At 37.5% G+C, this 15172-nt stretch overlaps 1 protein-coding gene and 1 long non-coding RNA gene across 2 annotated transcripts in view; one reads left to right on the forward strand and one right to left on the reverse strand.

The window, feature by feature from the left end:
• THADA (THADA armadillo repeat containing) overlaps window positions 1-15172 on the forward strand; it is a 379793-nt gene that overhangs the window by 14050 nt on the left and 350571 nt on the right. The window contains exons 9-14 of the mRNA XM_023735532.1: window positions 2389-2483; window positions 3404-3624; window positions 5698-6389; window positions 8664-8815; window positions 9910-10065; window positions 10778-10900. Of these exons, the coding sequence (XP_023591300.1) occupies window positions 2389-2483; window positions 3404-3624; window positions 5698-6389; window positions 8664-8815; window positions 9910-10065; window positions 10778-10900 (1439 nt within the window). The remainder of the gene's footprint in view (window positions 1-2388; window positions 2484-3403; window positions 3625-5697; window positions 6390-8663; window positions 8816-9909; window positions 10066-10777; window positions 10901-15172) is intronic.
• On the reverse strand, window positions 69-15152 carry LOC111821372 (uncharacterized). The gene is made up of 3 exons (XR_002824799.1): window positions 14816-15152; window positions 12836-13088; window positions 69-504 (listed from the first exon to the last, which is right to left on the reverse strand). It is a non-coding gene; the product is annotated as an uncharacterized LOC111821372 (long non-coding RNA).

Consider the following 15172-nt stretch of genomic DNA (forward strand, 5'->3'; position numbering starts at 1 on the left):
GATGAGGATTACAATGTGTGTCAATCAGCTTTTTCTAATGATTGCATGAAATACACGATAGTCACCTGAGATGTGGAACTTCCCCTCCCTCCCTGCCAACCCCAAAGAAGGGAATGGTTCTGGATTATATAGTTTTAATGTTTTTTTCTTGCAAATGTAGTGATTCAGCAAGGGATAATGTTAAATTTATACATATATTGTATGCAAAGCACAAAACCTAACAATCTAGTGTTCAAAAGCAACAGACTTTCAATAGCAAAAGGAATATTTTCAAAGGAAATTACCATATCCAGAGGGAAGTTCTAGAAAGGTTCATGTACCCCATACATTTCTTTTTAGCAGGAGATGTTATCTTCAGATAATTACAATAGTTACTGATTGTGGAACTGGTCAGTATTCCTCTTCATATCTTACATGTTGTTTTATCCATATGAACTGTACCACTGGGCACCCAAATAGTAGATGAGAGGGAAGTGTTTCTTTTAATAGTATTCCAACTAATAACTGAAAAAGAAATGATAGAAAATCATCATTTTGTAACTTGTAATGAATGGTTATAGACATTAAGCATTAACAGCTGCTAACATTATGAAAGAGAGACTACCAGACCATGTGTATTCTTAGAGCCTTGACATCACTGAAAGGATGGAACTTGAGACTGATCCAGTCTCTAGGTCCAATTGCCAATTTGTAGGAACCACAGAGGGCAGAGGAGCATGTTGAACCACTGCAGGAGTAAGCAAACAGCAACATTCAGATGATGAGAAACTACAGGTCAAATGGCCAGGGTTCTTCAGCAGAGAAATTGTAAAAAAAGAAAAGGAAGGAGGGGGTGCCTGTAGATTAAAAGAGACTTAGAAGACATGAAATTAAAAAAAAAAAAAATGAGCAAGACTATAATGTCTAGGTATGCACATTTGGTTGATAAAACTGTATAAAAATATACCTATTGCTATCTAGTTGATTCCAACTCATTGCGACCTTATAGGACAGAGTAGAACTGCCCCACAGGGTTTCCAAGGCTGTAAATCTTTACAGAAGCAGACTGCCACATCTTTATTCTGTGGAGCAGCTGGTAGGTTCAAACCACTGACCTTTTGGTTAACAGGCAAGTTCTTTAATCACTGTGCCACCAGGGCTCCATATATAAAAATATAAGGAAATGATTATTATTAGAGTCAGGATAATGCTTACTCAAGATGGGAGGGAGAGGTTTGTTTTTGTGATGGCACATGGATGAGCCCTCAGGGCTGGGTGGCCAAGTTCTATTTTTCACGTGGGTAGTGGGTACAAGAATACCTTCTAATAATTCATTAAGCTATATATTTGTTTTGGGTGATTTTCTGTGTCTGTTTTATATTAGACTAAGAAGAGTAACAAAACAAAGTCATCCCTAACACGTAATATAGATACATAAGTATCTACATAAAAGGTTAAATTACTTTTTCTCCCCTTTCTTACCCTTTATCCGGGCACATGGCTGCCCTAATCAAAGTTGCAGTTGTGTTACCGAGGACAAGGGCAGAATGGATATTTAGTAGGTAATTCATAGTGACTGTCATCCTTCTTACCCCACACTGAACAGTTCATACTATTTTGTATAATTTTCTCAAAATAAGAGTCTAATACAGATAAAACGAGAAGATAACCAAATCAAGACTGTTTGGTTGCGTTGGGGACAGTGCTGATGAGAGCATAGTTTATAATTAGCATTGATGTAGACTCTTCACAAGCCCCAAAACCCCTTTAAGAAAAAGTATATCTATGTGGGAGTTGGGATATGCTGTCATTGGTGAAGGGGCTGAGGCAGGTGGTAGGGTATTGTTGCTGGGTGTACTGGGAGCGGTCAGTGGAGAGGAAGAACGCGTGGATGTTAGAGGAGAGAGGAAGGAATCCGCATTTATTGAGTACCTATGTGCTGGGCATAAAAGCCTTTATGCTTATTATTCATATAAACCTTACAGCACTTGTGTTTGATAGGAATTGGGTTTTTTTTCCCTCCCATTTTATGAAAGGTGGTACAGAGGTTAAATGCTCAACTGCTAACCCATAGGTCAGCGGTTCAAACCCACCAGCCGCTCCTAGGGAGAAAGATGTGGCAGTCTGCTTCTGTAAAGATTACAGCCTTGGAAACCCTATGGGGCAGTTCTGCTATGTCCTACAGGACTGCTACGAGTGGGAATCAACTCGAGGGCAGTGGGTTTTTTATAAAAGGGAAAGCTAACTTCCAGGGAGGTTAATTAACTTGCCCAAGGCATTCTCACCTAGGAAGTAATGGCCAAGCTAGAATTTGCTCCCAGGACTGTTTGACCCCACAGCACCTACTCTCCACTGAACCAGCATATCCATTGTCATTTCATGCATGTTTTCTGCTTTTTTGCCAAATAGATGACCTCTTACAGACAATTCAGAGCACATCTGGATTAGCTATTATTCTCTTTATTAAGATTATGTTTGATCCACCTGAAAAGATCCCTGGTTTGGTAAGTGCATCTCCTTTTTAGAATTGTACTTTAGTGACTTAAACATATCTTTTAAAAATATAATATGAATAAAAGTAAAATTTGTTTATTTTTTGCGTAGTCTGAATTTTTTTAATGACCTTTTTCTATAATAAGAATATATGTTTATCATTGACAATTCTGAAAATTCAGATAAAGAAAAAGAAGACAGTAACAGTCAGCTGGAAATCCATCTCACAAAGATAACCACCATCAGCATTTTTGGTGTATATCCTTCCAGTTTTTTCTGATGATATTTGTTCAGTCCAATCTCTTGTCATATCATGAGGCACGTTGTAATATTAAAATTATGCAGAGATTAATATATAGACACATATGCAATAATAACTTCTTGATAAATTTTTTCTATTAAAAAACCTAAGTTATGTATCTTAGACAGGAAGGATATTAGAGTCAGTTATTCAGTGAATTTGATCCATATGGAAAATATAATTTGATGATTTAGACCACAGTTCCTGTATTTACTACTAGCAGATTTTTCCCCCTTACTGTATTATATAGAAAATTATTTTATTTTATGCAAAATGTACATGCACTGTTATATGACATCACATGAAGTAATTATCATTGGATAAAGTTTAAAAATTTTTATTTTTCATATCACCATTAAAAAGCTTTAGTTAAGCTCACCCACCTGCAGGTGGCGCTGTGTTCTGATCTACTGGTATACTCATAGCAACAAAATAATTCATATACATAGTGTTTTTTTTTAATTTTAAGATAATCTTAATGCTTGTGGCTTTATTTCATTTATTTTAATTATTTTTTTAAACCTTTAGTTTCAGTTATTTTTCTTGGGATGTTTTAGGGAAAAGAGATTTTTGGATTCATATTTTAGAGTATTAGAGACTTTCTGTGTGTTAACCCTGTTGTGTTTCCAGATTAGCAGTTTGCTTCTGCGTTCAGTGGACTGCGTCAGCATCCCTGAGTGGTTTATGAGCAGCTGTAGGAATCTCTGTTGCGCTGAGATCCCTGAGTCGGCTCTCTTATTCCTGTGTCAGGGGACACTTGCCATGTTGGACTGGCAGAATGGGAGCATGGGCCCGTGTGGGGAGGCCCTGCTCTTAGATACTGTACACGTTCTTTTCTCCTTGAGTTCACGGTGAGTTTTGATGATGCTGGCTCACATTTCATTTTGAGTTTCATTTTGCTTGTAAAACATAATTGGAAGCATTTAATAGATGGCCACAGAACCAGCATATTTAGTAATTCTGTGGAAAGTGGTCAGGATAAATCCTAAGTTAACGATGATATACGTGTAGGACTGAAGTGGGTGTGGAAGTAGAACAAGAGGAGATGGGATGATGATGGGAGAGAAAGAGTTATAAGAATTATTGGTGTAGATTAACCTGTAATGAACATTTCTGAAATTAATTTTAACACTCAGTCCCTATGCTGGCATTTTTCAAAACTATAAAAAATTTTTGTGTATATGCTTTAGAGCTTATGAAGAACGGCAGCATTGGTGATCCAGTTTGATCCTCACGTCTGATAGACAGGAAATCGTATTTTGTTGAATTGGTAAAGTGAGGCTAAGAAAAGTAAATGCTTACCTAAGAGCATATTGCTAATAAGAACCCAAACCAGAGCAATAACCAGGTCTTCTGACTTCACTTGAATGTATTTCTATATTTTTGGTGTTTTTGCCATACTGGCTGAAAGTGATTATGTGCTTAAAATGTCAAACCATAGATATAGCTTGATAGTAATGAGCATGTGGATAAAGAAGGAAAACTACAATGTTCTAAAATAAGTTTTTTACGTGTTGTTTAGTTTATATATGTTTAAAAATTATGCATATTTTAAAAAGAATTTTATAGTTATTATGTTTTTAGTAACAGTTTTATTGAGATATAATTCACGTGCTATACAATTCACCCATTTAAAATGTGCAATTCAGTGGTCTTCTACTGTATTCACAATTAATTTTAGAACATTTTTGTCACCCCCTCCCCCACCCCAGAAAAAACCTCATACCCATTAGCAGTCTCCTCATTTCTTCCTAACCGCCCCCAACCCTGGGCCCTCATTATGGTTTTTTTTTTTTTTTTTTTAATTGTGGAAAATATGTAGGTAATAAAACATTTGCCATTTCAACAACTTTCACATTTACAGTTCAGTGACATTAAATATGTTCATCATGATGTTCAGCCATCACCATTCCCAAATTTTTCCATCACCCTTAACCTGAAGCTCAGTGTCTCCCAAGTATTGTGTCTTCCTTTCCCTCTCCCTCCCACCTGTCCCTGGTAACCACTAATAAACTTTAATCTTTATACACTTACCTATTTTAGATATTTCATGTAAGTGGAATCTTACGGTATTTGTGCCCTTGTGACTGACATTTCACTAAGCATAATGTTTTCAAGGTTCATCCATGTTGTAGCATGTACAAGGCCTTCATTTCTCTTTATGGATGAGTAATAGTTCATCATCAGAGAATACTGAATATACCATTGAATATGCCAGAAGAATGAACAAATCTGTCTTGGAAAAAGTACAGCCAGAATGCTGCTTAGAAGGGAGGGTGGCGAGACTTTGTCTCATGTACTTTGGACATGTCCCTGGAGAAGGACATCATGCTTGGTAAAACAGAGGCTCGATGGAAAAGAGAAAGACCTTCAATGAGATGAATTGACACGGTGACTGCAACAGTGGACTCTAACTTAGCAACGATTGTGAGGCTGGTGCAGGATCAAGCGGTATTTTGTTCTGTTGTACAGAAGGTTGCTATGAGTCAGGACCAACTCGATGGTACCTAACAACACCAACAAGTGTATATACCACATTTGGTTTATCCATTCATTTGCTAATGGACATTTAGGCTGTTTCCACCTTTTGGTTATTGTGTTCTTGCTTTTTGTTCTTTTGCCTCATTATATTTTAAAACACCCATGAAACTGTCATCACAATCATGATAATGTACATTTCCATCACCCCCCCAAAGTTTCCTTGTGCTCCTTTTTGGGCTAGCTTTTATAAGGTGAAAAGATTCATATATAAATTTGACATATATTTTATCCTTACATGTAATTTTTTACTGTTGTAAATTTTACAATGATTGGATTTTCTGATTATTCTTTATGGTTTATGTTTTTAAAATCTAAATAATTGTAAAATCAAATTTCTTTTACTGGTCAGTTTACAATAATGTGACTTTTTTTTTTTTTTTTAGGATCAAGGAATCAACTCTAGAAATGTTTCTGTCTAGAATCTTGGCATCTTGGACCAGTTCAGCAGTCTGTGTCCTTGAATCAAGTTCTCCCAGCCTAAAGAACAGTCTGAATGGGAATTCAAGCATAGCTGAGAGACTTTTGGAATACGTCTATACCCACTGGGAACATCCATTGGATGCATTGAGACACCAAACCAAAATCATATTCAAAAATCTGCTCCAAATGCACCGGCTCACTATAGAAAGGGCAGATTTGGTCACCGATCGTTTCTTTTGGGAACTAACTGTGAGTCTTCTGCAACTGGAATGGCACGTTAAAGGAAAGTACACATGCCTTGGTTGTTTGGTCGAGTGTACAGGAATTGAGCATATTTTGACAGTAGATAAAACTATTCCATCTCAGATATTAGAAGTGATGGGGGAGCAGTCATTGGTTCCTTATGCAAGTGACCTCTTGGAAACAATGTTTAAAAATCATAAGACTCATTTGAAATCCCAGGCTGTTGACAGTACTTGGATTGACCAGTTGCATGAGACTTGGATTTCTCCTCTGCTTTTTATACTATGTGAAGGAAACCTAGATCAAAAATCTAATGTGATTGATCATTACTTGCCAAAATTATTAAATTGCAGTCCTGAAAGCTTAAGCTACATGGTAAAGATTCTTCAGACTTCTGCTGATGCTAAAACTGGTAAGAAAATAAATTTTTGTTTTAGTAATTTCTATTTATGATGTATAAACGTGGGTGCCTAGGTGGATATTGGGAGCCCTGGTGGTGCAGTGGTTAAGAGCTCGGCTGTTAACCAAAAGGTCGGCAGTTCAAATCCACTAGCCACTCCTTGGACACCCTATGGGGCAGTTGTGCTCTGTCCAGTAGGGTCGCTGTGAGTTGGAATTGACTCGACAACAGCGGGTTTGGTTTTTTGGTTTTGGGTAGATGTTGACCATATTCAAGTTTAAATATTAACCACTTTTATAAGTAAGAAGGAGTATATTAACGATGGAGATTGAAAATTGAAACAATTGTTCCTGTACATAACTGAATAGGGTTTTTTTAGCAGAAGTAATTTCTATAAGCTAAGCAGTGATTCCAGTTTGATTGTAAAGTTTTCTTTTTTTTTTTGATTTTTTTTTTATTGTACTTTAGGTGAAGGTTTACAGAACAAATAGTTTCTCATTACACAGTCAGTACGCATATTGTTTTATGACATTGGTTAACAAACCCACATGTCAACACTCTGCGTTCTCGATCTTGGAGGACCTTTTTTCTTTTTTGATGAAAATGTACATAGCCAAAGACACACCATTTCAAAAGTTCGTACATGTAGAATTCAGTGACATCGATTACATTCTTCCAGTTGTGCTGCTATTCTCACTATCCTTTTCCAAATTATTCCATCATCATTGTCTTCAACTCACTGCCCCCAGGCTTCCCATCAAACCTTTTGAGTTACTGTTGTCAATTTGATCTTACATAGTAAGGTTTTCTTTATTACTAGGTTTTAATTCATTTTACTAGGTTCTTATTTGTTACATTTTGTTGACAGACTGGAGTAAAAGTTTGCATTTTACATAATTTCCCTTTTCAAATGATTGAAAGAGTAATGAAAAATCATGTTGGGCAAGGCTAAGGACAGGCAAAGTGGCAGTAGTAGGTTTTTCTCTCTAGGGAAAAAACACAATTTAGAGACACTGACCTCAAGAAACACCATCTAATCATTTAGTATTGGAGCAAACATTATGTTTGAAACCCAGTGATCTTGAAAGAATCACTGCATTAAAGCACAATTCAATAATTACTGTGTAAAGTGATGATCCTGACTTACCACTGGAAATCTTAAAATTATCATGTTTGTATAACAAAGCAGGAATACAGTAGTCTATAGCCCATTTGAAGACATATTTCCGGTGAAAATAATTAAAGTCTTCATATTTCAAAGAGTAACGAGGTATCTGGAGAATTTGATTCCCATACACAAAAATGTGCCAATAGTTGTAATTTTTAACAGTGGTTGTTCTTGGCTTTTTGAGAAGTCTTCTAAAATTCAGGATTTGTAAATCCATTCGGAAAATAAAAAAATAAACTCGTTGCAGTTAAGTTGATTCCGACTCATAGTGACCCTATAGGACAGAGTAGAACTGCCCCATAAGGTTTCCAAGGCTGTAATCTTTATGGAAGCAGACTGCCACTTCTTTCTTCCGCAGAGCAGTTGGTGGGTTCAGACCGCTGACCTTTTGGTTAGCAGCTGAATGCTTTAACCACTGCGCCACCAGGGCTCCTATTCTGAAGTAAGGCCACCTTGTTTTTATATGAAGGTGCTCTGTGAGCAGATCTCGTATCCCCGTAGTGGTGGCTGATGTCCTGGCCTTTCAAAGCGTCAGGTTCATCAGGTAAAGATGATTATTCCTCAAAACCCATCGCCGTCGAGTCAATTCCAACTTATTCCTCAGGACAGTGGAAATCACCGAATCCTCCTTTCGTCTTCTTTACTAGTAAGAAACAGTAACTCCAAAGTATGCGGGGAGGTTCAATGCTGGTTTTCAGAGAAGTACTGGTCTTTTGCCACAGAAGTGTTTCTTCTATTTCTGGCTGAAAGCCATTTTAGTCTTTTTATTGATTTTAATATTTCTCCACTGATGTTTTTCTTGATTTATTTTCTAAGTATGGAGGACAAAGTAAAGATGTTAACAAATAAATTATGATGTCTTTAACAATAAAAAGATTATGCTTGTTTGAAATGATTGACATAGGAACTGTTAGATCATTTAAAATAATGTTTATTTTATAATAGGTACTTGAATTCATGTTAAAATTTAGTTTAAAATGTGAGTTTTTTTCTTGAAATATAATGTTAAGTAGAAACGTGAAGATGTGGCTCCTGAAAGTGGTCGCAGCCATTGCGTAGCACAGTGATGGTCTTTGTTATTGCACTTTTTGGACAAGACAGATCTTTTCCATCTTTAGGGTCTTGTAATAGCAGAGGAGCTCTGGGAGCTTTGATGGCATGTCTGCGAACAGCTAGAGCTCACGGGCATCTCCAGTCTGCAACTGATACCTGGGGAAGCCTTGTGTCCAGTGCAAGAATAAAGCAGGGCTTAGTTCATCAGCACTGCCAGGTAAGTAAACACAATAACTGGGAATTTGTATATTCAGTAGTACCTTGATTCATTCATTCATTTAGCAGTGTAATATAGAAGCCACTGCATTGTGCTTAGCACTGTTTTAGGGGGTCTTTGAAGAGGAGCCCTGGTGGTGCAGTCGTTAAGATCTTGGCTGCTAATCAAAAGGTCGGCAGTTCAAATCCAGCAGCTGCTCCTTGGAAATCCTATGGGGCAGTTCTACTCTGTCCTATAGGGTTGCTATTGGCTGGAATCGACTCAATGACAATGGGTTTGTTTGTTTGTTTCTTTGGCGGGGGACACTTTGAAGAGGATGATTAGGAAGTGAAAGGTATAGACCCCACACTCAGGCTACTTACAGTTTAGTTGAGGGGATAAGAAAACCTGCATGACACCACCTTGGGCAGGTGTGCCCGGGCATATATGTAGAGGGACTTGGGAGGCTCGGAAGAAGAGCTTGATGAGAGTAGGTTGAGATTGACTAGGAAAGTTAGATAGATGTGATTACGTAGAGGAGAGGAAACGTTGAAACAGCCCGCCTAGTGGAAGGACGCAAATTAACAAGGCCTGGAGGATGATTAAGGACGTTGTGTTAACAGGAGTGGAGGAGTGCCCAGTTTCTGGAAGGCTGCAGTGCTGGGCTGAAGATGTCAGATTTCATTCCATTGGTAACTGGGAACCAGAGCCACTGTGTCTTTAGCAAGGATCAGAGTGGGAGTACCGAGAAGCCAGGAGAGCAGTTAGAAGTGCATGGTGGTAATGCAAGAGTGAGGGGATGAGGTCCTGGGGTAAAGTGGTTGCTGAGACAAAAAGAGAAAAAGAAATGAAGCTGAGCATGACCGTGGAATAAGAATCTTTAAGATTGTTGCCTTTTATCAATATCCAATTTAGACATTTAATAAAATAATTTTATAGGAAATAACCACAGGATCTTTGGGGTTAGAGAACCTTTCTGATGCACATACTGGTGAATTGAGGTTTAATCCTCCCCCAACCCTTGGCAGCCTGTGTAAATAATTGAGTATTTCAGGTGGTTTAGACTTCACTTATTTCAGTGGAAAATTAACATTTTATTGCTTGGTGTATTTTAGGTACGGATAGATACATTAGGCTTGCTTTGTGAAAGTAATCGAAGCACAGAAATTGTTTCCACAGAAGAAATGCAGCTGATTCAGTTCTTTATAACGTACAATCTTAACAACCAGTCTCCAGGAGTGCGACAACAGATTTGTTCTCTTCTTAAAAAGGTAGAATTTCCCATCAGAAAGTATAGGAATGATTATTGAATCCTTAGGAAAGTGGTGAATTCTGCTCTGAAAATAATTTCTTTAAGAGCCTAGTTTTTGGGATAGCGGAAATGGCCATGGGATTGGACCACCACATCTCTTCATATGGCCCTTCTGTGACCTGTTGTTCTGTAATTCCATAGTGATTAGATTTGGGATTAAAATCCAGTGTGAAGAGTCCTTCCATCGTGGTGAACTAAATGAACCTCATGCTCTTTTTTTGAAAGGAAAAAATCTAGTGCTAGAGTTCTCGGGGTGTAAGGTGGTTTAAGAAAATTTTGGTAACGAGGAAGGAAGCCCTTTTGCATTTTTCTACTTTCTTTAAGTGCCTCACGAAACAGTCATTATTGAATAATCCAAGCTGAATTATCACACATTTATGGGTGAAGAATTGGTATAGAGATGAGTGTATCATCTTTAGGTTCATGCCAATTTAAAGGAAATAGGAAAACTATGTGGTATAATGACTGTATATTCTGGTTTGCAGTAATATGTGGTTTTTGGTTTTAAATATACAATGTTAATATTCTCTCAAAACGAAACACTGCAAAATTTTAAGGGTTTAAAAACAAGTACTCTCCTTGCTTGAAGTTTTAAACTTCCTTTGCCTTTTAGGCTACTGTTTTAAGTTTAATGTGGCTCACATATGCTTCATTTTTCTTTTTCTCAAAAGTTGTTTTGTAGGATACAGGAAAGTTCTCAGGTTCTTTATAAATTGGAACAAAGTATGTCCAAACATGAACCAGAGAATGAGTTACCCAAACAGCATCCTTCTGTTTCTTTACAGCAATACAAGGTAGGTGGTATATTTCTAGACATACAGATTTTTAAGAAACCTAAAACAATTATAAACAAACATTAAAGAAAACGAAATGGAAGTCTCTTCGTCAATGATGTTCTTTTTTCCTTCAGTCTGGGTTTTCCATGTTCCTTCTGGTGCTTTGGTACCTCTCTTGTGGTGGCCTGGGGTTGTGGAACCAGAGCGGGATTTCTGGTCTGTCACAGCATGCCTTTAATGGGCTAATCTCAATAATTTACAGTTTAGGGGCTGGATGAATTTAGTACTTTTAAAATAAAAAAGGTGATCGCCTGACCCTAAACTCCCCTACGTTACCCCATGGTAGAAGACCGCTGGGTCTGGGCCTGCTTCTCCTTTGACTCATTGACTTACAGTTGCTTAATGTCAGTGACTCTTGGCCTGTGGACCAGTTTTGGAGGTTCCTGTCTCTCCTGTTTTGGGATGAGCTTGAAGAGTAGCGCTGGGTTTCGGAGCACTGTGTTAATGGTTTAGATGGAACCCCAGGTACAGCAGCTCCAGTCTGTACCAGAGCTTATCCTGACAGTCATTCCCCTTCATTTCTACCCATCAGAACAGAACGAGTTTTTCACTGAGTAAGAACCCCACCCCAAATTTAGCCTTTTACAAGCAGACCCTTATTTTCTCCCAAGGTCCAGAGAGAATGGTGCTTATATACTTTATCTCATTTAAGGAAACAGGTATAAAAAATTAATGATACATTTCGAGCCATGACATATCCATTGCCTACTCTAAACATTAGTATGGATGGCTTGGTTTTCAATTTTGTACTTAAAAGGCAAAAAATCATCTAAAGAAGAATCTTCCTGTACAGAGGCTGAAGTCAGCTTCACCTTTGAAAAAATCCCACGGTGAAGATTAGAAAGTCACAACCTGAACTTAATGACATAGGTTGAGGTCCCAGTTCTGCCACTTATTAATTGACTGACTTCATGGGATTCCTTAACTGTACAGTGGGATTAGTAACCTCCCTCAGAAGGTTGCTTTTGAGGATTAAGGGAGATAGCTCTTTATAAACTGTAAGTCACTCTAAAAATGGCAGTTATTTTTTAGCTTCTTTTTGATCATTGCTAGATTTAAGAAAACACATCTGCTTCTTTTTGCAAGGGGTAAGGTGAAAGTTATGAAATCTGAGTTAGGTACTTAGAAACACAAAACCTATATTGTGGTTGCAGGTTCTGAATTTTCAAGGAGAGTCATGCATTGCTTAGCGTCCATGATACATTCTGTGAAATAGGACATTATGTGATTTGGATGTTGCATGAGCACCATATTATATATACAGGCAGTCCTCAAATTACAAACAAGTTTCATTCCTAAATCTGTCTTTAAGTTGAATTTGTACGTAAGTTGGAACATTTAGGTGTGGTTTGTATTTAATGTCATTTAGTCAAATATTTGTCTTAGTTTATAGTATATAGTGTGGCTTTCTGTGCATAAAAAACATTAAAGAAACATTTCCAGATACACTAAAACATCTTTAACATAATATAGTAATGATAATGATAATGTTTTGATATTATCATGAACCATTGTATATACCTCAAATTTTTAATATAATAGGCTTTATGGGGGTTATTTCATAACTACAGCTTGATACATAAATTGGACTGCCTGTATAAGCTTATTGGACAATGAGTGTATATACAGTCGGAGGTAGCCTGAACAGATGTCATGTGGCACGTGACTGTATATATGATTTCTCAGGTTTTTTTTTTTTTTTTAATTTTATTGTGCTTTAGGTGAAAGTTCACAGCACAAATTAGTTTCTCTTTCAAAAATTTATACGTGAATTGTTTTGTAAACATTGGTAGCAATCCTCGCAATGTGTCATCACTCTTCCCCCTTTCCCTTTCTACCCTGGGTTCCCCACATACATTCGTCCAGTTTGTTTGTCCCTTCCTGCCTTCTCACCTTTGCTTTTGCACAGGTGTTACCCTGATTTCTCAGTTTTGCTTGTGAGTATCTACTTTTTGAAAGTTAGTCTTTGAGTCTTGGTCTGAGTCAGTTTTATGATATCAATGGTTTTTGATATTTTCTCCCAACTTGTAGTCTCCTGTGGTTTTTGGTGGTTGCAGCCTTGGCATTGTATCATCGTTGTCATCATTGTAACAGTGGTGCCATGCATACTGTGTGGTAGGCTCAGTGCCTATCAACGGACCAAGTGCTGGGGGAGAAGAGAAGGTGATTAGTTGGAAATGATGTTTATCTAGTCTAGTGAAGGAGTTTATTTCATACTTACCCCATTGCCATCAAGTGGATTCTGACTCATAGTGACCCTATAGGAGAGACTAGAACTGCCCCATAGTGTTTCCAAGGCTGTGAATCTTTACGCAAGCAGACTGCCAGCAGACTGCCACATCTTTCTCTCACAGTGGCTGGTGGGTTCAAACCACTGACTTTTTGGTTAGCAGCTGAGTGCTTTAACCACTGAGCCACCCGGGCTCCTTATTTCATACCTAAATGACTAATATTAATAATTAGAGTACTTTTAAATTTACAAAATGCTTTATATCCATGTTGTCATTTAATATTTAGTAACAAAGCTGTGAGGTAGGCATTATTATCTTTGCTTAACAATTGGAAAACTGAAGCTTAGAAAAGTTGAGTAACCTGCCCAAGGTCACTAGCTACTAAGTGAGAATAGAGGTTGGAGTCAAATCCACTTCTGCTCTTCACTCCAAAATCCAAGTAATTTTTTCCTCTACTATGAGTTTAAACGAAGCCTTAGAGGTAAGAAAGTGCAAGGAAAATTTGGAATGGTGAGTTCACTGGTGTGAATGACATGTAAGATACTTGGGGGAATGGAGGTGATGAGTCATGGGAGATCAGGACAGAAAATCAAGTTGGGAATGGGTAGGAGAGTTCTGAAGGCTAGGCCATGTTGTTTGGAAGCCTCAAGGAAGCTATTAAAAGTGACCAGAGCATATATTGAATGTGTTGTGTGGGTAGGACATGGTGCTTAGGATGAGGGATCCAAGTGTATAAACTGTGGTCCCTGCCTGCAGTGTGGTCACATAACTACAGGCAGTCCCTTGATTACGAATGTTCGACTTAGCTACAAACCATAGTTATGAACCAACCCCCATAAAGCCTGTTATATTTAAAATTCCAGGTACATACAATGATTCAGAATAACAAACGAGCGCTACTTTGCAACATGCATCAAAACATTATTATTACTATTAGTATGTTAAAGAAATTTTCGTGTATCTGGAAGTATTTAATGTTTTTTATGCATAGGAAGGTACACTGTATACTATATACTAAGACAAACATTTGACTGACGTTGGATATGAACCGTACCTAACTGTTCTGACATATGTACAAATTAGACTTAGGAATGAAACTTGTTCATGATCCAAGGACTGCCTGTATAATTTAAAAATATAAATAACAATACAGTTAGCATAAGATAATTCTTAAAGGATGAACTTGTTGCTCTTTGATTTAATATAAATGCTGTTTTATTCATTTATAATTAAAGCTAGTTTAACTAGAACACTTTTCAATAATTACACCATTTGTTTGAAACCCAATAGATTAATAAACTCATAAACTCTTAGAACTTGTGAGGGACTGAAGGATAAATCACGTAGTTTGCATGTCCTTGCCCAGAGATCTGGATGCAAGGAACCCATCTAGAGGCGGTTGGGATTAGGGCTGCCTGTGGTATATGCTTTTCTCCCCCCTCTAAATTACATTTCATTAAAAGTTTTCATTTTGTAATCATTTGTATAAGCAGCATGCTAGAGTAGGAGTTCTAAAGGGGCAGGTAGTAGGCAGTGGAATAGTTGGATCTTGGTAGGAATTATGTTATTAAAGCTAAATTTATCAGGCAGTATATATTGGATACTTCTTCAATCATCTTAAAACTTTAAAAAGTGTACATACCTTTGCTGCCTGGATGGAGATTAGCTTCAACTCTGGTGAGGAAAATCGGTATTCATAGAGCCGTGACATAAGTTAGGGCTGACAGATCTTGCTTTTACCGAAAATGTGTCTCTTCTTGTGTGGACTGTAATAGGAATTGTACTCCTTGTTGACCGTACAAAGATAGAGTTCAGGAAAGTCATGGTATAGCGCACAGTCAAGGGTGTCAAGCTGGATTATCAAGCAATGCAAACAACCAGTGTTGTTAAAAAAAACAAAAACAAAAAACTTTGCTGTCTTATTAAAAAACAAAAACAAAACCCACTCTTAAAGGTGATACTTTGAAGATAACCTATTGTGAGTTTATTATATTTACTG

This window comes from Trichechus manatus, unplaced genomic scaffold (assembly GCF_000243295.1).
Source record: "Trichechus manatus latirostris isolate Lorelei unplaced genomic scaffold, TriManLat1.0 scaffold00005, whole genome shotgun sequence".
Classification (NCBI taxonomy): domain Eukaryota; kingdom Metazoa; phylum Chordata; class Mammalia; order Sirenia; family Trichechidae; genus Trichechus; species Trichechus manatus.